General features: G+C 38.2%; 6 protein-coding genes and 1 pseudogene across 7 annotated transcripts; 3 read left to right on the top strand and 4 right to left on the bottom strand.

Moving 5' to 3' along the window:
* The first annotated feature begins 1395 nt into the window (after positions 1 to 1395).
* On the top strand, positions 1396 to 1857 carry LOC106366149 (histone H4). Its single transcript, XM_013805713.3, has one exon. It carries the CDS (start codon positions 1470 to 1472, stop codon positions 1779 to 1781), a length of 312 nt encoding a protein of 103 aa, XP_013661167.1. The 5' UTR covers positions 1396 to 1469; the 3' UTR covers positions 1782 to 1857.
* A 55-nt stretch (positions 1858 to 1912) lies between these two features.
* On the top strand, positions 1913 to 7436 carry LOC106366138 (cation/H(+) antiporter 20-like). Its single transcript, XM_048741114.1, has 5 exons — positions 1913 to 3350; positions 3443 to 4468; positions 4660 to 4896; positions 6138 to 6842; positions 7006 to 7436. The coding sequence occupies exons 1-5, from the start codon at positions 3171 to 3173 to the stop codon at positions 7366 to 7368; spliced, it is 2511 nt and encodes an 836-aa protein (XP_048597071.1). The 5' UTR covers positions 1913 to 3170; the 3' UTR covers positions 7369 to 7436.
* Positions 7437 to 7979: 543 nt separating this feature from the next.
* LOC106366140 lies at positions 7980 to 10659 on the top strand (annotated as a pseudogene).
* A 2250-nt stretch (positions 10660 to 12909) lies between these two features.
* On the bottom strand, positions 12910 to 14782 carry LOC106366146 (zinc finger Ran-binding domain-containing protein 2). 2 transcript variants are annotated; one of them, XM_013805710.3, is made up of 3 exons: positions 14253 to 14782; positions 13870 to 14164; positions 12910 to 13461 (listed from the first exon to the last, which is right to left on the bottom strand). In XM_013805710.3, the coding sequence occupies exons 2-3, from the start codon at positions 14140 to 14142 to the stop codon at positions 13117 to 13119; spliced, it is 618 nt and encodes a 205-aa protein (XP_013661164.1). In that variant the 5' UTR covers positions 14143 to 14164; positions 14253 to 14782; the 3' UTR covers positions 12910 to 13116. The 2 variants fall into 2 exon arrangements, with proteins under 2 accessions (XP_013661164.1, XP_022548072.1); XM_022692351.2 differs by having other exon boundaries at positions 12910 to 13455; positions 14253 to 14756.
* Positions 14783 to 15719: 937 nt separating this feature from the next.
* LOC106366148 (histone H2B.8) lies at positions 15720 to 16360 on the bottom strand. Its single transcript, XM_013805712.3, has one exon. It carries the CDS (start codon positions 16268 to 16270, stop codon positions 15854 to 15856), a length of 417 nt encoding a protein of 138 aa, XP_013661166.1. The 5' UTR covers positions 16271 to 16360; the 3' UTR covers positions 15720 to 15853.
* Positions 16361 to 16687: 327 nt separating this feature from the next.
* On the bottom strand, positions 16688 to 18535 carry LOC106366147. Its single transcript, XM_048741117.1, has 2 exons — positions 17924 to 18535; positions 16688 to 17011 (listed from the first exon to the last, which is right to left on the bottom strand). The coding sequence occupies exons 1-2, from the start codon at positions 18460 to 18462 to the stop codon at positions 17005 to 17007; spliced, it is 546 nt and encodes a 181-aa protein (XP_048597074.1). The 5' UTR covers positions 18463 to 18535; the 3' UTR covers positions 16688 to 17004.
* An 81-nt stretch (positions 18536 to 18616) lies between these two features.
* Positions 18617 to 21322, bottom strand: LOC106366144 (soluble inorganic pyrophosphatase 4). The gene is made up of 9 exons (XM_013805706.3): positions 21137 to 21322; positions 20512 to 20652; positions 20386 to 20414; positions 20093 to 20158; positions 19898 to 20005; positions 19450 to 19515; positions 19245 to 19365; positions 19027 to 19108; positions 18617 to 18937 (listed from the first exon to the last, which is right to left on the bottom strand). The coding sequence occupies exons 2-9, from the start codon at positions 20648 to 20650 to the stop codon at positions 18895 to 18897; spliced, it is 654 nt and encodes a 217-aa protein (XP_013661160.1). The 5' UTR covers positions 20651 to 20652; positions 21137 to 21322; the 3' UTR covers positions 18617 to 18894.
* Positions 21323 to 23150: the final 1828 nt, after the last annotated feature.

Raw genomic sequence — 23150 nt, 5'->3', positions numbered from 1 at the left:
TCGTTAGGAGAACATATCAACTTGAATCTATTCAAGGTTAGATTTTTGTCAGATTTAAGAAATCTATCGACGAAGTCCGTAAAACTGAAAACATCATCGTTGAATTGGAGTGAGTCCAAGTCGAAAGCAGGAACTTGTAACCAGAGACTCCTGAAACGTTTTGACAAAAGGTTGCTTCGAACTGAATCTTTTGTCGAGAGAAAAAAGAGTATGTGACAAAGCAAGGAATCTGGCAAATCGTTTATCTCTGAGTTGCTTCTTCTTCTTTCCTCTGAGCTGCTTTGCTTCTCTTTTAGGAACCTTTTCTCCATTATTACTTATGCCCCTTTAAACCCTAGAAAACTATCTCCTTAATCACAAATTATGTTACATGGAAACGAAAGCTAAGCAGAGAATAGAGATTTTTTAAAAAATAGGAAGCATATATCCACACACATATATATATATATATATATATATATATATATATATATATATATATATATATATATATATATATATATATATATATATATATATATATATATATTAAAATGTTAAAAATTAGGACTAAAATTATATGATATTAATTTAAAATAAAGTATTTATTCGTTTATAATAATTTTGAAATGATTTCATATTAAAACTGTGAAAATATATATAAATTAAGTTTTTTAAAAAATTATTATATTAATTATTTTTAATACTTCATAAATAATTGGCACAATATATTTGTATATATGATATATGTTTAATAAAAAACTCAATACATAAATATAATTTATAGTATTAATTTTAATATTTATATATTTATATTATCTGTGTTCATTACTATTAAAACTTAGATTTTATATAAATTAAAAACTATGATTATATTTTTTATTGATACATGACATTGTATTTTATTTTAAAAGAATGGAAGCGTGATTCAAAAACTGAATCATAAGCTTCCAACATGTTTAAAAAAAAATATTGTGGAAGCTTTGTGAAAATGAGATTTCGTAAATTTTCACAAGGTTCCGAATTTCCGATTCCGGTTCCGAATCGGGAATCGGACACGTCCGATGAGTGCAACGCACAAAAGTAACGAAAAATACAAATACAAATAATTTCGTTAAAATATTGTCATGTCCGCGCTTAAGCATTCACACTCCCGCTCGTTACCCTCGTCTTGCGAATCGCCAATCACAAGATCTTACGGTTCAAAATTTCACTCACGCATATGACGCGGATAGCAACATATCTAACGGTTTAAAAGTCAGAAGCTTACAACCACGCGGATCGATGACAACAACCGTCGATTGTAAACGATCTGACGATGCAGAATCTCTCAAATTTATTGAAAACACACGCACACAAATCATTCTCGTCTCACCCCCCCCCCCCCCTTTTAATATAAAAACCTCATTGCCTCCCCCATTCACTCAACCATCAACATATTATTCTCTCCCCATCGAAGCTTTTGAATATTAAATTTTCCTGAGAAAAGAATGTCTGGGCGAGGAAAGGGAGGAAAAGGATTGGGAAAGGGAGGAGCCAAGAGGCATCGGAAAGTCCTCCGAGACAACATCCAAGGAATCACCAAACCAGCGATCCGTCGTCTAGCGAGAAGAGGAGGTGTGAAGCGTATCAGCGGTTTGATCTACGAAGAGACTCGCGGCGTTCTCAAGATCTTTCTAGAGAACGTGATTCGCGACGCCGTTACGTACACGGAGCACGCTCGCCGGAAAACAGTGACGGCCATGGACGTTGTCTACGCTCTCAAGAGGCAGGGTCGGACTCTGTATGGATTCGGCGGTTGATTCGATTGTTTCAGTTTCAGATCTTGTAAAATCTTTTTCAGAATCAATGGCAAAATATGCATCTTTTTCTAAACAATCTTGGTCTTGTTTCCGCGTATAATTATAGTAAACTGAAAGGACTCTAGTTCGAATCCCCACAAGGACATTTTGACCAATGGCTCTTTCCTTTTGGTTGTGAAAACTAATTAATGCGCACGATAAGGTTTTTGGACTAAAAGTTATGTTGACCAATAAAAATGTACCAAAACGCGGAAAATGTTTACTATAATCCTTTTTTGGTTACTATACATGTTGGACTAAAGATGTTATGGCCCAACAAAAAAAAATTATGAAAGACCCGAAATAAAAACGTTACATGATGATTATATGAACACACTATTTATTAAGAATCTGAATTTTCGTACTCGACCAGATCGCATTATAAATATTTTTTATGTAGTGACTTATGTTTATGAACACTCTATTTTCTTTATAGGCATAGCAGATCTAACCGTATATTATCCGAATTGTGTGTGGTGTAGGAGTGGAGGAAGAAGGGTCTTTTTTTTTTTATCAAACATAAGGAAGTGAACGATGGCAAATGCAATGAGTTGAACTAAAGTTTGATTAGTAATATATCGAATCTTGTGAGAGTTCGCTAAAAGAAAATCATAATAATGTAACGAAATTTAGTCACTACTTTCACATTATTTATATTCTACAAGTTCAAAACTGGCGTTGCCAATGCCACCATAGTTTGAGTCTTTTAGACTCGTGAACACAGCTAGAAGTTATGAAAGTCGTAAATACACAGCATAACAGAGTGCCAATTCTTGAAAAATCAACAAATCTATTTAATGAAAAACTATATTTTAAAAAGGGATAGAATTATGATACGTGTCACCTGGATGCACTTGCTAAAACCCAATCACGCCGACGTAGCATATGTCAAAGACGGTGTCTCGCGTTCCACGTGCGACTCATATGATGATTCCCACTTCGCTGATATGTCAGTCTATAATTTTGCAGTTTCCTCTTTGTGAGGTGAGTTTTGTCCCATGCTGTGAAGAATTAATTAATTTGTTATACAAAATTGTCGTTTTGGCAACATATGCTGTGTTATCAGATAAAACAATATGCTGTACGTTCAAAACACCATAAAAGCTGTGTGTAACTTGCATGCAGTAATTTACGATTATACCATCACAGTATATGTGTCAACAAATTACTGTTTCATACGTAAACCTGGGCTATTCAAAGTCACAGGTGATACGCAGGTAAGCAACAAACATCATTACCTTTTTGAATCTTAAGTTTTGTTGGTTTAATGTTTGCCAATAAATTTCTTCGCGAAAACTTCTTGTCACTTGAACTAAATATAGCCTTTCTGAAAAGAGAACGATTTCCAAAATGGCCTTTAACATAACCGCCGTGAAAACCTCCTCTGACGGAGCATGGCAAGGCGACAATCCCTTGAACTTCGCCTTTCCGTTACTCATCGTCCAAACGGCGTTAATCGTCGCCGTCAGTCGCTCCCTCGGCCTCCTCTTCAAACCTCTCCGCCAACCGAAAGTCATCGCCGAGATAGTCGTAAGTAAAAATTACACTTAAACACACACTAATTTACAATTATGCCATCCTTCTTATTTACGAATTTGCCATCATCCTTTATTTTTCTGAAGGGAGGGATATTGTTAGGACCGTCAGCTTTAGGTAGAAACACGGCGTATATGCACCGTATATTCCCGACATGGAGCATGCCTATACTCGAGTCCGTTGCGAGCATAGGACTCCTCTTCTTCCTCTTCCTCGTCGGTCTCGAGCTAGATTTATCATCCATCCGCCGCAGCGGAAAACGCGCTTTCGGAATAGCAGCCGCCGGGATCACACTCCCGTTTCTCGCCGGCGTCGGAGTCGCCTTTGTGATCCGCAACACTCTCTACACCGCCGCCGATAGAACCGGATACGCCGAGTTTCTCGTTTTCATTGGAGTGGCTCTCTCCATCACAGCTTTCCCTGTGCTCGCGCGTATCTTAGCTGAGCTCAAGCTATTGACGACTTGGGTCGGAGAAACGGCGATGGCTGCAGCCGCTTTCAACGATGTAGCCGCGTGGATTATGCTCGCTTTAGCGGTTGCGTTAGCGGGTAGCGGCGGTGGGGGGAAGACGAGTCCGTTGGTGTCGTTGTGGGTTCTGTTATCGGGTGTCGTGTTTGTTGTTTTTACGTTGGTCGTGATCCGACCCGGAATGAAATGGGTCGCGAAACGCGGATCTCCTGAAAACGACGTCGTACGTGAGTCTTACGTGTGTTTGACTTTATCTGGAGTTATGGTTTCCGGTTTCGCGACCGATCTAATCGGTATTCACTCGATTTTCGGAGCTTTTGTTTTCGGTTTAACTATACCGAAAGACGGAGAGTTCGGTCACCGATTGATTGAACGGATTGAGGATTTTGTCTCCGGTTTACTCTTACCGCTTTATTTCGCGACGAGTGGATTGAAAACTGACGTGGCAAAGATCAGAGGAGCTGAGTCGTGGGGGATGTTGGGACTTGTCGTGGTTTCGGCTTGTGCCGGCAAGATTGTCGGAACTTTTGCTGCGGCGGTGATGGTTAAAGTTCCGGCGAGAGAGGCTTTGGCACTTGGTTGCTTGATGAACACGAAAGGTTTGGTGGAGCTCATTGTACTCAATATAGGCAAGGAGAAAAAGGTTAGACCTCATTGTACCACTAAACTGCAACATCATTTGGACATTTGGATCCTCGACTCATGCTTAATCATTAAAGTTATACGATCATGTTTTTTTTTATAAGGACCGCATGTCTGCATATAAAACAAAACCGTGTTATGTCGTTACTGATCAAGCGTATGTGCGGTGGGTTGGGTTTGGTTTAATTCTAGGTGCTAAACGACGAGACATTTGCGATACTGGTGCTAATGGCACTCTTCACAACGTTCATTACGACTCCGACTGTAATGGCCATTTACAAACCGGCTCGTGGCACCAACCACAAACTAAAGGACTTGTCGTCTAGCGAAGACTCCACCAAGGAAGAGCTTCGCATCCTCGTCTGTCTCCATGGTCGAGCCAATGTTTCATCCCTCATCTCTCTCATCGAGTCCATCCAAACCACCAAGGTTAATTTCCTTTGTCTCGAAATACTTGGGTTCACCCCCTATGGTGAACCTCTAGGTTCACCAACCAATAGTGATTGAGTATTTGAAATTTGATATCTTTTAAAAAAGGAAATAAAATTGAATATCCAAATTAGATTATATCTTTAAAATAAAATAATAAAAATACATAAAAATAGTTACAAAAAATAAATAAATAAATATTGTTAAATCTTCAGCAAAATTTTAAACCCTATACCATAAATCCTAAACCCTAAACATTAAACCTTAAACTTTGGATAAACTCTAAACGTTGGAAAATCTTAAACCCTAAATCATACACTAAAAACTAAATTTTAATAACACTAAACCCTAAATCCTAATCACTAAACCCTAAACCCTTGGGTAAACTATGAACCCTTGGGTAAACTCTGAACCCTTGAATAAATCATAAACTCTAGGGTTTAATTTTAAATATTTTTGATTTAGAGTTTATGATTTATCCAAAGGTTCAGGCTTTATCCAAGGGTTTAGGGTTTAGTGATTAAGGTTTAGGGTTTAACACAAATTTACCCAAAATTGTATCTGCTAGCCTATAACCAAATTTTAAGGTAAATCAATTAAACACAATGTTTATTTATAGAGTAATTCTTGGGTTCACCCCCTAAGGTGAACCTCTAAGTTCACCAACCAATAGGATTTTATTATTTCAAATTTGATATCTTCTAAAAAAGGAAACAAAATATTGTCAAGTTATATTATGTTTTTAAAATAAAAAGGTAAAAAAAATAATAGTTACAAAAAAAAGTTTTTTTTTAAAAAATATTGTTAACGTCGTCAGCAAAATACTAAACCTTAAATCCTAATCCCTAAACCCTAAATTCTAATCCCTAAACCCTAAATCCGAAACCCTAAATCCTAATCCCTAAACGCTAAAACATTCAAGGGTTTATGATTTTTGTGTTCAGTGTTTTTGATTTAGAATTTATGATTTATCCAAGGGTTTAGGATTTACCCAAGGATTTAGGATTTATCCAAGGGTTTAGGGTTTAGGGATTTTTGTGTTCATCACATTACTGTTTTAAATTATCTGGAGGTTCTACAAATTTTAACTCAAAATTAACCTTTTTTTTTGGTCATATATAAAACCGGAGGCTCTATATATATGCATGCATATATTATCATTTCTACGTCCACGGTATTTTATTAAAAATCATTTCAACTGATTGGGACTAATCTTGGTTATACCATATTTATTTTGGCAGATACTGCGGCTAAAACTGTTCGTCATGCACCTCATGGAACTAACGGAACGAACCTCGTCAATCATAATGGTGCAAAGAGCCCGTAAAGACGGATTACCTTTCGTCCACCGTCACGGCGAGTGTCACAGCAGCGTCGTAGGAGGTTTCCAAGCCTATCGTCAATTAGGCCGAGTCGCTGTCCGCCCAATTACCGCAGTCTCTTCTTTACACACAATGCACGAAGATATTTGCCACATGGCAGAGACCAAAAGGGTCACAATGATCATTTTACCTTTCCACAAACGATGGAACGTTGATCATGGTCGTGGCCACCACCACCAAGACAGAGGAGATGCAAACGTATCGGAAAACGTTGGCCATGGTTGGAGATTAGTTAACCAGAGGGTTTTGAAGAATGCACCGTGTTCCGTGGCCGTTCTTGTTGATCGTGGGCTTGGGTCTCTCGATCCCCAAATTTCGAGTCTTGATGGGTCGAACGTGGTTGAAAGGGTTGGTGTGATTTTCTTTGGTGGGCCCGATGACCGTGAGGCTTTAGAGCTGGGAGGGAGGATGGCGGAGCATCAAGCTGTTAAAGTTACCGTTGTTAGGTTTTTCGTGAGAGAAACGCTGAGGAGTAACGCCGTCACGTTACGACCAGCATCGTCTAAAGGCAAGGAGAAGTATTATACCTGCTTGACAACCAACGTGGATCCAAAAAAAGAAAAGGTATTGCTGTATTCTTGCTAGTTATATAATGTGGCATTTTAGTATAATTAGATTTTTGGTTCGGTTTTGGTTTTGATTTATCTGTGTAACCAAACCGGTTTTTAGGTCAACAAAGTTGATGTGTTTAATCATTTTTTTCTTGGTTTGGCAAATATAAAATTAGGAACTAGACGAAGGAGTATTAAAAGATTTCAAGAGCAAATGGAAAGAAACGGTGGAATACAAAGAAAAGGAACCAAACAACATAATTCAAGAAATATTGTCAATAGGGCAAAGTCAAGACTTTGACCTCATAGTGGTTGGAAGAGGGAGGGTACCGTCGGCCAAGGTGGCGACATTAGCTGAGCGTCAGGCCGAACATCCCGAGTTAGGTCGTATCGGAGACGTGCTTGCCTCTTCGATCAACCACATCATCCCATCAATCCTTGTGGTTCAACAACACAACAAACCTCAAGTAGAAGAGATTGCGGTTTCAAAAATTGTTAAGGAGTCGTCCCTAACTATTAATGGAGATGCAAATGTATGAATAAAATAAAGATTGATGTAGCCAGTTGAACGTTACCTTAATGGTTAAAGTGGTAAGAATTGTAGAAAGAGCGTTCTGCATATAAATAAGCGTGATTATGCATCTTGTTAATGTAAACCATTAGTAAACTGTAGATAATTGAATAGTCAATTTACTCCACTGATGCAAAATCATTTTTCTAAATTACTCGGTTCCTTGTGGAGAGAGATTTTTTTAAAACCCTTTACTGGCAGGTCCCAAGTGCCAAGTACTATTTAGGTCTTCTAGTAATATAACAGTGATCATATTGTTCAAAAAAACAACAGCGATCTTATACTTGGGACCAACCAAAAAACAGCTAGATAAATGGTAGGTTTCACTCAGATTGATGACACTTTATAGGTGTGTTGAGTTTGGTTTACATGTAATTAAATAGGTCCTCAAAATCAAATAATGTGTATGCTTTGGCTTTACACGCAAGTGACAAGGAAAACAACATAATGCAAGTGACAAACGACTAGGACACAGCTCAGCAGGTTCAATCTTTTCTCAAAGTATCCTTCTTCATCCATAAACTTTACAACTTGAAACTAAAGTAAGCCACACACACTTTAATTTTAAACTAAAAATAGGTCTCACAAAACATATTTTAACTCAATATGGATTTTGATTGGTTCTGCAGTTTTGGAATCTCGATTCACACTATTTCTTCAAATAGTTATGATTATATGATTCTCTTAATTATATAACGTCAGTCTCGTTATGCCTCTTTGAGAAGCTGTGCCAGGAACCTCGCACGTGCCAAGCACACGTACCCCCAACTACACATTTATCAGCTCCACAAGTCTGCGACCCGAATCATCAGATTGATCAGTGTTCGGAGCTCCGGGAACTATGGCGGCGGCGGCGAGAAAGCTACGTACACTCCAATCTCAACCGGACAACAAAGTATGCGTCGACTGCGCTCAGAAGAATCCGCAATGGGCGTCAGTCTCCTACGGAATCTTCATGTGCCTAGAGTGCTCAGGTAAGCACCGAGGACTAGGCGTACACATCTCCTTCGTCAGATCCGTCACCATGGACTCGTGGTCAGAGATCCAGATCAAGAAGATGGAAGCAGGAGGCAACGAGCGGCTCAACAGCTTCCTCGCGCAGTACGGTATCGCCAAGGAGACGGATATCGTCTCCAAGTACAATTCAAACGCCGCCGCCGTGTATCGAAACCGGGTCCAGGCGTTAGCGGAAGGTAACGATAGAGGCTACGCGTATGATTGAAGAAAGATGATCTAACAAACTTTCAGATATTTTTGGATGATTTAAATGAATCAGTTCTGTTGCTATATTTGTTGATGACGTGGCTTTTATTGTAATTCATTGTATCAGGTAAGCCATGGAGTGATCCGCCAGTTGTTAAGGAAGCGGTTGGGGGATGCATAAGAAGAAGCCGCCGTTAGGTAACGGAGGTAACGGAGGATGGGATAGTTGGGGGAACGATGATTCGTACCGATCAAGAACGGATATGAGACGGAATCAATCGGAGAATGATTTTAGGGGGTTGGGAGGAGGAGGAGGAGGTGCGCCGGTGAAGTCGAAGTCGTCGGAGGATATTTATACGAGGTCGCAGCTTGAGGCTTCTGCTGCGGGGAAGGAGAGTTTCTTTGCTAGGAGGATGGCGGAGAATGAGTCTAAGCCTGAGGGACTTCCTCCTTCGCAGGGAGGCAAGTATGTAGGGTTTGGATCAGGCTCGGGTTCGGTGCCGAGAAGTAATCAGCAGGATGATGTTTACTCAGTTGTTTCTCAGGTGATTTGGATTTTTTTTTTGTTTCGGTTCGTTTCTTGAATGGGATGATGTCATGATGATAATGTAGATGTGATGGGTTTAGGGGTTTGGAAGATTGTCTATGGTTGCTGCATCTGCAGCAAGTGTTGTTCAGACAGGAACCAAGGAGTTCACTTCCAAGGTACTTGTAACACTTTTATTGTGCTTAATTTCCTATGATAATTCATAACCATTGAAAGGCTATATTTGATTTGGGTCAACATGAAGTTTGTGGTTTCTATCTGTACTAGTATCTATGTTGGTTTACATAAGTTGCTGATTAAGCTTAATCTCTCATCTGGGCGTAGGTTATCCCATTTCCAACATCTTTATATAAGAGATTTAGTGTCCAGTCTAGTGTAGATTATAACTCTGTATAGAGCACAATTCTTGGATGCTCTCTATACAGTTCTTGGATCTATCTCTAGCCTTGTTATCGAGTATCTATGTTGATTTTCTTAGCTTAATCTCTCATCTGGGTGCCAGTTATCCCATTTTCTACACTGTCATGTAATAGATTTAGTGTCATGTCTATTGAAGATTCTTTGTAACTCTGTATAGAGCACAATTCTTGGGGGATCTCTTTACTTTTCTTGTTTACCACGATAGAGTTTTGCTGAAGTAATGTCAAATCAGATAAAGAAACCATTTTTTTTCTTGCAGGTTAAGGAAGGTGGGTATGATCACAAGGTGAGTGAAACTGTAAATGTAGTAGCGAGTAAGACAACAGAAATAGGACAGAGAACATGGGGGATCATGAAAGGAGTAATGGCGATTGCGTCACAGAAGGTCGGAGAGTACACTAAAGAAGGAAAAACAACAAGCTGGAACCAGCGTAACGAAAGTGAGAGCAATGGTTACTACCAAAACTTTGGAAATGGGAACAAAGCAGCGAATCCATCTGTTGAAGGAAGAGGGTCACAGTCATCATCAAGTGGTTATTACAACAATTCTCATAAGTCAAATTCTTGGGACGATTGGGGAGAGAATGAGAGTAAGAAGAAGGAGGCAGTAGCTTCAAAGGGGTCATCAGCTTCTAATGATGATGATGGCTGGACCGGTTGGGATGATCCCAAAGATGATGTTTATTACCAAAGTGCCGGCGACAAGAAATCCGCTGGTCACAACGGGAAATCAAACACCGCTTGGACTGGTGGAGGCTTTCAGTAAAGGTAAGCAAGCAAGCTTTTAGCTTATCTAGTGTAGTGTGGAGGTTTTGTCATATCGCAATAATGCTAATATTTATGATATCATTCTGCAGGTGATAAGTGAATGCCTGTGAAAAGAAGTGTATAATTAATTAAGTCCGAATATAAATTGAAGATTGGTCATCATCTTTAAACAATTTTTATCCATTACCACACATGTCTTTGTTTTTCTTCATAAGTTAGCAGTTGATAGTTCTTCTTTTTTGTAAGGAGTTGCATGTTTGTATAAGATCCATAACAGACTATTTATGCTAAAGATTCTCAGATAGTCTTTCACAATTTTAATTCATTTTCAACTGCAATCACAATTTTAATTTATTTTCAACTGGAAAGTGGGAATTCTTCTCGAAGGTATCAGCGATTCAGCATCTTGACGGGAAGGTTCTCCTCTGCTGGCAACTGTCTAAGACACCACCAAGAGTAGCCAAAGCCTTCTGAGAATTTCACTTTATGCATCAGTGCATCACCATATTCACTAGCTTTACCAGTGTCTCCTCCATTGATAACGTGAGAAAAACTTCAGCCAACATCAGTTATCTGTGAAAATCTTTTATAAAATTTATTACATCAGATAAATTGGTTTAAGAGGTAGTTTATTGGATAAGAATTTTAAAGATGAATAGAGATCTGACTCGTCCTGTTTTTGATACAGAGATTAAAGATGTCTTATCCCTCATTGGTTCTGATCGTGCATCGGGCCCTGATGGTTTTACGGCTTCCTTTTATCAGCAGTTTTGGAATGTTATTGGTACTCATGTCTGCAATATGGTTCATAGTTTCTTTCTGACTGGTGAGATGGAGCCTAACATCAATCATACCAATATGTGTTTGATACCGAAGTTTATGAGTGATTATCGTCCTATTGATTTATGTTTAGTGGCATATAAACTGATATCTAAAATCCTATACTTAAGGCTACAAAGATGCATGGATGTCACTATTTCTGATTCACAAGCTGCATTTGATCCAGATCGCCAGATTTCAAATAATATTTTAGTTGCTCATGAACAAATGCATGCTTTGAAAACTAATATCAAGACTGATATTAGTAAGGTTTATGACAAAGTTGAGTGGAACTTTTTGAAATCGGCTATTGAAGTGTTAGAGTTTAAAAGAAGATGGATTCAGTTAATCATGGTCTGTGTAAAGTCTAAATCTTATTCTGTTTTGATCAATGAAGTTCCATATGGCTATTTCACACCAACCAGGGGTATTAGAAAGGGTGATGCACTATCACCATATTTGTTCCTATTTTGTGCAGAAGTTTTGAGTCAAATGTTGGTTACGGCTCAGCAAGCAAATTTGTATCAAGATATGAATCTAGCAAGAAATTGTCCGGTAGTAAGTCATCTCCTTTTTGCTGATGACTCCCTATTTTTCTGCAAAGCAACTATTAATGACGCTCAGTGTATGGTTCAGATATTGAGAAGATATGAACAGACCACAGGTCAAAAAGCTAATCTGAAAAAAAATTATGTTGTCTTTGGTATGAAAATTGATCATGTGGTCCATGGTAATGTACAGAATATTTTACAAATTCATAAAGTTGGTGGTGGAGGGAAATATTTGGGTCTTCCAGAACATTTGGTCGAAGCAAAGTTACTGAATTTGAAGGAGACATTGATAAGATAAAAGCTCAAATCAAGCCTTGGTATAATCAGTTTTTATCGCAAGGAGAGAAGGAAATACTTATAAAATCAGTTCTACAGGCTAAATCAGTGTATCTTATGAGCTGCTTTCTTCTTCCAAAAACAACATGTGATGAGATAAACGGTTGGAAATAAACTTCAACATCAATAAAAAGAAAATCATTAAGAAAAAGAAGTTGTCCTTAAAGGAATTAGGATAACCAGAAAATAAAGTTATCCTTGAGTGAATTAGGATAACTAATTAAAAGTTATTAGGATTAGGAAAAGGAAAATTCCAATTCAAAGTGTAATAGGATAGAAAAGGAACTCTTTATTGAGCTATTGTGTGCGTTCAAGACCTAAAACTAGGTTGAACACTTTCGTTTTCTATTCATTTTATTTGGTATCAGAGCCATGTTCGACGAAAATCTGCAAGAAGACCAAAATACTTTTCAAGTAGGATTGAAACCTTTTAAGGTAGAAAAGGAAATATGTAGCAGAAACGTAAGATGATCATGGAACATGTGATGTTGTGAGAAAAACATTTTCAAAGGATGTTATGGAAGACGCATTCTCAAAAGAAGAAAACATACGAGATGAATGTGATCCTTAATTTGAGGAGGAAAATGTGAGATATCAAACGAAGTTAGACAAAAAAAAAGTCTAATACAAATAAAATGAAGTACATTTCGAACTCACCTCTGGTAAGCTTGTTTCCTTTTGTGTGAAATGGGTTTGGAATATTTCTCCCTTTTTTTTTGCGATATTTTGTGTTCTTATAATAGTTTTAATATTATGAATAATACACAAGTTTGGCTCCTCAGACCACCTCAAATTTGAACCTCAAATTTGAATAATAGAAAAGCCGTTTGCTATCAAAAAAAAAAAAAAAAACCCATACACAATCTAACACAAAACAAGTGGTAATTCTTATAACAACAAACTCGATTCCGTACAATAAAAAACAAAAATCGTTCTGAAACTCGAGAAAAGTTTTCACACAAAAGCTTTTATTTATATATGTATATAAATAAACAAGAGAGAAAGCGAGTGAGAGAGACAGAGAGAGAGAGGAGACATAGCAAAGTAGAGATGGTCATATGCCATAGACGATTCAAGAAGATGCGGCTGCAATAGGCATTTGTGTTGCCCATCCAAACTTATCACGACTGTGTTTGCTGCGAGAAGAAGAAGAGGACTTCTTGTCTTTGCTGCCACGGGATGACGATGATGATGATGAACTACTGCTTCCCTTGTGTCCTTTCTTTCCACTCTTTTTCAAACTGCTCTTTGATTTCTGATGTTGCTGCTGTTTCTTGCTCCTCGTGTGAGAGACGATGGAAGGTGGAGGATCATACACATCTTCAGCCCATGACACGCTCAGCTTCTCGACGGACTTGCCATGCTTCTCTCGGCTGCCTTTAATGGCTGGGATGACAATAGCCGCACTCACCTGTGGCTAGATTACCAGAAGAAAAACACCAGTCAGTAGAAGCAGCTATAACATAAACAGGGAAACCCAGACAAAGCATTACAATATATCATAATACTTTTAAACAGACAGTATATCATAATACTTGTAATAATGTTATTCAGACAGTTAAGTCTGTCGGATTTAACGAATTTCTTCAAATCATATTCACATGTTTCATGCATCTACGACTAAGACTAGTTTGTTTTGTTTCTAAAATCTATAAAAATCTACCAACATATGGAGAAAGTGCTAATCACAAAGCCTAGAAATAAATCACAGAGCAATAACCAATACAAGAATGGTACTATATCTGAAAAAATGGGATTTTCTCAGATGTTTTTTTTTGTAAATTCTCCAATCATATGGTTTGGTTATAGTAGGGTGGCAACTTACACTCTCAGACAACATGTCCTTGGCAAGGTTCTTGTCTTCTACTTCATCATCGGAAGACTTGAGAGGTAATAAAGGCTCTGTGGTGATGTCTTTGGATTCTTCATTCAGATATTGGTGTATATTACCACTATCATCCCCATCAGACTCTTGAGCATCTTCAGATCCGGTAACGGAGACATGATTCGAACCATTATTAGAACATTTATTGGGGCTCGAAGCAGAGATGTGGGACTCTGCATCTTTGTAATCCAACCCACCACAAACAGAGCTCATATCCAATTGTAGCAAACAGTAACTGCGACAAACAAAATCAAAATCTTGAGAAACAAAAAGGCACACTGATTAACCTAATCTAGATTTTTATCGAAGAAAGATTCAAATACCGTGAGAGATCACTGGTGAAACAAGCTTCTTCTTCTTCTTCTTCTTTGATTAGTTTTGTTTTTAAACCGAGCTAAGAAAACCGTGAGAGATGGAACAAAAGGCAAAAGATATAAGAGGAACGAAACTTCAACTAAGATTACCACGCCAATCACTTTTTTGAAGAGGTTTCAAACGATTAGAAGATAAACCAGAATAAGAAAAAGTCAACGAAGGAACCAAAGAGATGAGTAGCTCGGAGCTCAGCCGCATTATATATCTCTATGCTCTTCCTTCCAAACCCTATCTATAATCGAAGAGCTACCAGATCCAATCCAACAGAGATCTCTAGTAATCAGACGCTTGGGAAAATCAATCAAATTAATGAGGTTGAAAACATTAAAGTCGGATCATCGAAACCACGATCGGATCTTGACCGTATCCAAAATGAGATTCCCAAAAACCCAGGACGACAGATTAGAAAAAAAGAAGCTAATTTGAGAAGAAGAACGGTGGATCGAACATCATTTTATAGCGGAAGAAAAGTCAAACAACAACATCTAAGGCGAAAGACGTGGCCATTTTATTGAAAACGAATCAGAAATGTACACGTGTACACTAATGCGTGGGCCTTAAAAGCCCAGTAGTATGACATGATTTTGTGTTTGTTTGTTTACACATCTTTATCCGATAACCTTTAAACATACGTGACTGAAAATCACGGGGTCTTGCCTGATATTCGTTTGATAGAAACGTTTCAATTCAACCAATTCAAAAGATGATACAAATCCAAAAGTGCTGATTCCCTCTTGCCAACTCTTTTTATCTTCTTCAAGTTGTGTGTGCTCTTGCATCTCTTTCACTTTCCTAATCGAGGGTGAAGGATGACGCGCTCAGCTTCTCGACAGATTTGCCATGTTTCTCTCGGACGGCTTACAATGGCTGAAAACAGACTAGTTAACCACACTGCATCTGTATAAAAGCAGAGATACAAACATTTCACTACTGTTTACATCAAAGGCAGAACATTACATTGATTCGTACCAACTTCCAGTCTTCCAGCCATTGAGACTAGTTTTCATTAAAAAAAAATATATGAGATTTCACGGATCTGAATTGCCTGGTGAATTCTACACTAACACATGTGATGTCCTTTCACAATTGCTCTACTATGCATTTTATGTGATGTATACGTTCCGCTTAAGACTAGGGCTGTTTCTGTTTTGTTGCAACTTGCAAGGAATTTGGGATATGATTATTCTTAACTGTCGCATATCCAGTATTAGTACTCAATATCGAAATCAATTTGTTACACATTTTGCAATTAATCAAAGTAGGTTTAGCATTCCCTTCCATGATCCAGGGAAGCAAACAAATGAAGAAGAAGAAACTGATCGTACTGGAAGAATTAACCCATGATTCTAAGAATTTTTGAATAATTGAGGCTTATTAAATCCAATAAGTTCAAGCAAAAGAGAAACCGCATCAAATTCATTAACACGAGAAACTGTTCATTCAACCATATCACTAATTGAATACAATCCAGAACCAAAGATCAAGACAGAGAATCCCATTTATATCTAAACATGCGAATCAGATTCAAGATAAAAAAAAAAAAGAAACCCTAAGTGCTTGTGAATTTGGTAACCGCCTTCGTCCCTTCAGAAACGGCGTGCTTCGCGAGCTCTCCTGGCAACACAAGCCTAACCGCCGTCTGGATCTCCCGAGACGTAATCGTCGGCTTCTTGTTGTACCTCGCGAGCTTCGACGATTCCTGGGCGAGTTTCTCGAATATGTCGTTGATGAAACTGTTCATGATCCCCATCGCCTTCCCTGAGATTCCGATGTCGGGATGGACCTGCTTCAGGACCTTGAAGATGTAGATCTTGTACGTCTCCACGCTCTTCTTCGCCTTCTTCTTCTTCTTGTCGCTTCCCCCTTCCTTCGAGATCTTCTTCTCCGCCTTTGGTCGCTTCTCCGCCGGGGCCTTCTCTGCTGGCTTCTTCTCCGCCGGTTTCTTCTCTGCCGCCTTGGGAGCCATTATCGATGACTTTTTTTTAGAGATTAGACTTTTTAGAGATTGAAAGAGGATCGAATGTTCTGCGAGTCTGTGATTGAAAAGTAAAGGAGGGGAAGATTTGTTATATAGAAGCCTGTGCTGACTCTTATTGGTTATCTCTGCTTGACGCGAATCGATGACGTGGCGAAGATCGGAAGTGTTTAAATCAACGGCTGGCAATTTTTTAGTTCTGAACTTTCTTTTTCTTAAGCTTATGGGCTCTATCTTTTTAACTATTCTGATGGACTTTTTTTATTAGGACCCATTACCTGGCCGGGCCCTTATTTGTTGTCGTTATTAGATTTGGTAAACGAAGTAGTATACATTTTTTTCACACTACATTCATATTCATATTTTCATAGTTGTAACGGAGCTGAAGTTAAAAAACAGATGCATCAATACTGGGAAATGAGTGATTGATCAGGCCAAGAACATACAATAAACAAAACAAGGGAAAAGTTTAATGACCATTATCATGTAATTTTTGTTGGCTCTGTTCATCAACATGTATTGTAAATTTGGATCAGAAACACCTTCAGGTGGTTGTTTTTAAAGGAACTGATTCACCCATGGGTTAACTGGTTTAAATAGAACAGAACAGAGGCCGTAAACCCACCACAGCGTTATGTTTTGTTGTTCCCAGTTGTCCACACTCCACACATCTGAAATCTTCATGAGCAATGTAACCTCTACAGCCAAGCCGATCAAAGTAACACTTAGGCCCTGCCAATTCACATGAATCATGTAAAATGCAGTTATTGATTCAATCTTTTTCTGATATCCAAACTCAAAATTAACCAAGGTGTAGTTGGAATTTAAAGTGAAACAAGACAAAAATTTAATCTAACAGATACTTGGAAGAAAGTGATTATGAAGTGCATATAACATAAACATAGCATTACAAATACTCTAAGAGTAGATTATCACACCAAAAATCTAATGTGTATTGCCTTAGAACTTAATTTGGCAAAGCATATCTATCTGGGCGTCTACGGACATCATATAGTATTGAAATTAATAATTTTCCACATGGTACTCAAGATCGTCAATGAGTTTTCTTGGCAAAAGAAAAAACCATTGGAAACTATAGTGAACTGTATGCGAACGCAAAAGATTTGGATACCAAGTCTTACTATTCATACCGTGAACACTAAATTGTGTGTCAGCAAAGCGGAGCAGCAGTAGAGCAATTAATAAAACGCAACCTTTGCAATGACATGGAGGCAATAATAACAAAGCCAGACTTTGAATATGAAACATGGGTTTTGATCGTAGTTGGGAAGCAACCATACACAGATATAAACTAGGCAATGTGAAGAAAAGTTGCAAACATTCTATATGAAATGAGAAGAACTAACTGATCATATGTGAAATGACCATATTCCAAATGCAACGGCCACAACCAAACATTGAACTTTCCTGTAACCAAAACATGTGCTCTAGGAACTGACTAAACACTACCAGTTTCCATTTTTTTTGTCCTTCTATCAGAAATTACTGTCTTAAAATTTCAAAAAAAAATTATTGAAGAAGCTAGAGTGAATCAGACTTTTAAATAACATTAAAGGTAGGTAGCTAACCACACTTGTATCCGTCTTATTACCAAGCTAACAGTAAAAATCATGAGAAACCAACCTTGAGGAACCGATGTTGATGTTCCTGTGAACAACCCTACCACGAGCAGCAGCATCTCCACCATCAATCAGCTCTCTCAGACCCAAATTCTCAACCTCTTTCGCTTCCTTCTTCTTCGGCAGCTTCACCGGCAACCTCTCGAAGTAATTCCCGTAGATATACTCAGGCGTATACCCATTCTCTTCATCAAAAAGCATGATATGTCCGTGCCACTCCCACACACGATAATCCGATTCCTCATCCTCATGAAATCCAACGCAGATGTGGTGCTCGTTAACCGTCACCGCCTGCCCTGAGTTCGGCTTCAGAGAATCGACTCGACCCGAGACGATGACGCGGATTAGCTCCTTCTCCAGCCTAGCTTCTTCCCGATCAAGACTGCTCCGATCATCTCCGTCGTCGTCGACGTCGCTGTCGTCGGGTTTGAAGAGGAGGTCCTCTAGGGATTGAGAGAGAAGAGGAGGACGAATCTGGAGGCGTCCAAGTAGGGTTTGGAGTAGAAGGTTGTCCATATTGCTGCTTCCATTGAAGGAGCTCATGGTTGCGGAATCGCGAATCGATCTTCTTCTTCCTCCTCCTCCTCCCTCCTTGTTCGTCGAGTGGTTTTAGGGGTCGATAAGGGTTTTAGATGTAAACAAGGGGTAAATACGTAATTTCGTACAAGATAAGGGTATAATGGTAATAACGACGAAGAATAAGAAAACATTTTACCATGGGTAAAAAGATACACAAGTGAAGAAGAACAAACAAAATGGGTAAAAGAATACCAACGTTCTTAGTTTCTTTGAATTTGTTTTTTCGGCATCATCTACTAGATTCAACAAAAGGACATATCCAATGAGAATCCTAACATATTATATGTAAGTATTTATACTCTTGTATACACTTCACATTTGCCAAGCAAAACACAATGTGAAAATGCACTTGCAAACGTTCTTTCTTTATTTTGCTTGCTTGGGTGGTGAAAGAGATCACCGTCTCAAGGTTTCCATGACGTAATCCGCATAGAGATCCCTACATGTCACAAAAAGAGTTATTATTCTGCTATTCTATGACACAATGTTTTACATTGTGTATGAAAATGCACTTATAAAAAGGCTTACATGGAATGCTGAACTGCTTCGTAGGCTGCGGTTGCTGGAAGGAAGTCGTTAACGGCTACTTCTTTGTTCTCGTTTTTCTTATCTGTGACAAGAATCCAAGAGTATGTATGAGTCTCATATACGGATGTGTCATGGGCAGGTTTAGTTTTGATTCACCCCTAATCTTATGCCATCCCTAGAGAACCAAAGTTGAAAGAAGATGAAGAAAGAACACTCACAGTCTTCAAAGAAACGGCGGATCTCAGCCAGACGATGAGGAGGAAGCTCCTTGATGTCATTGTAATGGCGATACTCTGGATCGTCAGCGCACACAGCAATGATCTTGTCGTCTTTCTCACCCTTTTTAAAGCATAAACAGCATATTGGTTTTATGAGAACATAAGATGACACATATTAACATTCAAGGATGTTAATGTTTTTAACCTGATCAATCATTGGCATAAGACCAATAGCTTTGGCCCGGAGAAAGCATCCAGGGATCACCGGTTCCTGTAAACAAATTCAATATGATTCACATGGCATGTATTTTCTAATGGTCAAAAAAGACAGACTAAAAGAAGCTGGTGATAGTGTCACTGTTACATATATATAAGCTGTAAAACTGTTTTTCTAGCTCAGTTTCACCAAACCAAACTGATTAGTAGACACCTATATAAGCCAAGCTCTCACTAAATGGTTTATAACCGATGCAACATCTCTACTCTGTTACATTACATTAAGTCCTAGGCTACATACAGGAGAGCCTATAGGTAAAACGCTGAGCTACTGAGCCTCTTCGAAGCTTAACAGATGCACATATGAAACAATAAAAACAGTACTTGATAAATTATACAAGTTCTCAACGTTACATGGGAAAAAAAGAAGAGATTACCTGCATAATGACAAGAACATCAATAGGGTCATTGTCCTCACAAAGGGTACGCGGAATGAACCCATAGTTGTGTGGGTACACGACAGACGAATAAAGAATACGGTCAACCTGAAAACAATATGTAATATTTTAACCATGGCAAGGCTCTAGTAGTGAAAAGGAAAGCAAAGAAAGTTATTGCGACGAAGCTAATACCTTGATGAGACCCGTAGTTTTGTCGAGTTCATACTTCACCTTGCTCCCCTTTCCTATCTCAACCACCTGCAATAATACCCTCCCTATGATTTGTTAATGATTCCCCAAGAAACATCTCAACGATTAAACTCATAAACAGGTTTCCTAATCAGGCAATAGACATCAGTTAATATCATTCAACAGCCTCAACCCTGATCTCAGGATCATTCCTATAGAAGCAGTGAACAAGCGCAACGTCTCCTAATGCCTTTTTGCAACCTAAAATATCAAGAACGTTGCCAAAATATACTTACACAGTTGAAGATTATTGGCGCTTCAGGTCCTATAAAACAAAGCAAAATAAAAAGTAAACAGTTGTTAGTATTAGAAGCAAAGAACCTGTACAAAAGAATGAACCGTTACGTTAAATAGCTGCATACCTATCTCAAGATCATGCCACGGGTGTGCAGCAACCGATCTATGGGTCATGGACGAAAGAATCCTCTCATTAAGCAGAGGAAGTGAAACCTGTTTCTCAGCATAGCTCTTGGTAGCAGCAATCTCAATGGGTGGCGCCATATCTGCAAACAATACACATACCAAAACAGAAAAACCATCAATATATGCATCTGGTCACGCGACACAATAGCATATATGTTCATGAACTATAATACCAAATATCTACAACTGAATACAAAACGCAATGCCTTGACACAGAGACACACCAAGATACCAAGATATTATAAAGAAAAAGTTACAGAAACGTCCAAAGAAACGCTTATACTTTGTTTTGCAGTTGTTCATGGTTCCTTAAATGTATCTACCGACGAAACCGTTCTCGATTTTTATATTAAAAAGTAAAAAACAGGGCACTCTCTCTCTCTCTCTTGAATCATGTTCACAAACTCGGCAATGGACTTAGTGAGAAACGAGCCAACGTTTTACCATTATAGAGTTTCAGTATATCAAAGTGAATCAATCGAAAGTTCGAAACTCAACTCAGATCTACAAGGTTGAATAAATATACAGTAATCGACAAACGTTAGTCGCTCGGTGAATCCGTACCTGAGCGAATCGATAAAACCTCCGGAACAAAAGTTTCGAACGAAGAAGCAACACGGAGGCACAGATCTCGAGAAGAACAAACTCAAGAAGCACCGATGGAGAGAAGGAAAGCTAAAGGAGAATGTAGCTGTAACTATACGCGTTCCCGCTGCTATTTGAAGACTCTCTTTAAAACGAGAAAAATTAATTAAAAAGCTTTATAATATTAAAAGAGATCTCTTTAATTTTGGAAATTAAATCGAGACGAATATCTCTATAACCCGAAAGTGTATACGTGTTAACATATTATTGGAGTAACTGAGAGAGAGATATAGACGGAGTTCCTAACGGCCGTGGGGTCAAGGTAAGGTCTGCTACACGTTTAACGTAAGAGTGAATTCGAATTGCGAGGAGTCCACGTTAAGTCTCCGTTAGCTACAGTTGATTGGAGAATATGCTGGAGGAGAAGGAGCGAGATCCGGTGTTAGCGAATGCACCGAAACTTCGAGTTTGTGTTTATGACAGGGCAATTCATTTGTCGGTGGATTACGTACGGTAATTAAATGAAAAAAGGATATGTAATCTTTCAAGTGAATATTCGTTTTCCTTTTCTTGATAAAACATTATCCAAAAAGATGTTGCTATTGATCGCATGTAGTTTTGTAACTTATTAGGATAAGAAAATCACTCACCCTTAGACTGTATAGACAAATTTGAGATATTATTATATATACATTTGTCTCTTTGTCATCTAATATTCATAATCATATAAACATTTAGGATTACTGGATCAACACTGAAATGGTACTATGATTTGTGATCACTTTTTAAAATCAAAGTATTCCCACTAATATACATATGCGGTCCAAATAAATTCCATTTTTATTTACTAATGCTTGTCGGTGTCTGTCGTGTGGGATGTAATATGGATTTGCCTTTTTTTTTAGTAAAAAGCTGGATAATCCTATTATTATTTTTTGCTACAGAGCGGGTAAGGTATAGTTTAATGAAACAGTCACATAACATAACGCGTAATAATTGCAATGCAATCTACATTCAAAACAAATCTGGGATTATATGATTGATTAAACTTTCTTTTTGTTAACTCTAAAAACTAAAAAGAGATGTTGATTATTAGCTTTCCTTTAATGTCAATTGAAACACTCTTCGTATCCATTTAAAAAAGGAAAGTTCATGTAATTTCGAGAAGACAAAACTCTAGTCTTAGTGGATGTGAGAAAGTGTAGCTGTGGACCTGTCCACAGGGGATGATTGGTGGATGGGGTTGAGTGACGAATGCTCCATGCAGATGCTACGTTGGATCATTGTAGGAATATTCTTGTCTACGCTTTTATTCCTTGGTTGATTATTATTATTTCCTTAACACCGAAGACAAAATAAAGTCCAATATATGATATCTTACCAGTTTGTCAGTCGCCACACTTTTCACCTTTGCGTCAACTTGGAGTTGCTTGGAGGATTCTCCTATTTCAATTTACTTTTTATTCCAATATACTAGTGAAGGGATCGAACCGAACTTTGAAGAGCTTAATCGCCACCTTCTACGTGCGCAGAAGTAGAAGTAACCAAAAGTCACAACCGATACCCTGTCTTGTCTTCCAAGATTAGTTTATATTATTTCATTGTTCTAATACAGATGATGTAATGATACTGGTGTGGTGTGATATTCATATGATTTTGTGAGATCGATAACAATATTATGTTATGTCCACATGCTTTTATGTTTGATTTATATACTTGTGTTTGGTGGTATTAAAGTAGATCCTGGTCGTCAAAATATTGGGCAGTGAATAGTACCCGCCAAATCAATCAAAGTGACAGGCGATTAAAATTTGGCACCAACGGGTCACAACGTAATCAGTAGTGATCATATCATTCGTATGGGCAGTGGGCTAAGTTTATAATTTGAAACGCAAGTGTTGCTGACGGTATAAACTATGAACATTTGACAAACTAATCGAAATGCTAAGTTTAAATGATCTCAAGTTTTTGTATGCTTTGATACAGAAGTTAC

The sequence above is a fragment of the Brassica napus genome, chromosome A9 (genome assembly GCF_020379485.1).
Source record: "Brassica napus cultivar Da-Ae chromosome A9, Da-Ae, whole genome shotgun sequence".
Lineage (NCBI taxonomy): Eukaryota > Viridiplantae > Streptophyta > Magnoliopsida > Brassicales > Brassicaceae > Brassica > Brassica napus.
Note: the sequence above shows the minus strand (reverse complement) of the source record. Positions and strands in the feature narration are given on the sequence as shown.

Coding starts and splice junctions, on each gene's coding strand:
- LOC106366149 (XM_013805713.3), top strand. CDS start 1,470: ATGTCTGGGCGAGGAAAGGGAGGAAAAGGATTGGGAAAGGGAGGAGCC.
- LOC106366138 (XM_048741114.1), top strand. CDS start 3,171: ATGGCCTTTAACATAACCGCCGTGAAAACCTCCTCTGACGGAGCATGG. Junction 3,351..3,442: donor AAGTCATCGCCGAGATAGTC/GTAAGTAAAAAT, acceptor ATTTTTCTGAAG/GGAGGGATATTGTTAGGACC. Junction 4,469..4,659: donor ATATAGGCAAGGAGAAAAAG/GTTAGACCTCAT, acceptor GTTTAATTCTAG/GTGCTAAACGACGAGACATT.
- LOC106366146 (XM_013805710.3), bottom strand. CDS start 14,142: ATGAGCTCTGTTTGTGGTGGGTTGGATTACAAAGATGCAGAGTCCCAC. Junction 13,462..13,869: donor AGGACATGTTGTCTGAGAGT/GTAAGTTGCCAC, acceptor CTGGTAATCTAG/CCACAGGTGAGTGCGGCTAT.
- LOC106366148 (XM_013805712.3), bottom strand. CDS start 16,270: ATGGCTCCCAAGGCGGCAGAGAAGAAACCGGCGGAGAAGAAGCCAGCA.
- LOC106366147 (XM_048741117.1), bottom strand. CDS start 18,462: ATGAGCTCCTTCAATGGAAGCAGCAATATGGACAACCTTCTACTCCAA.
- LOC106366144 (XM_013805706.3), bottom strand. CDS start 20,650: ATGGCGCCACCCATTGAGATTGCTGCTACCAAGAGCTATGCTGAGAAA. Junction 20,159..20,385: donor CGCCAATAATCTTCAACTGT/GTAAGTATATTT, acceptor GTATTATTGCAG/GTGGTTGAGATAGGAAAGGG. Junction 19,516..19,897: donor ATGTTCTTGTCATTATGCAG/GTAATCTCTTCT, acceptor ATTTGTTTACAG/GAACCGGTGATCCCTGGATG.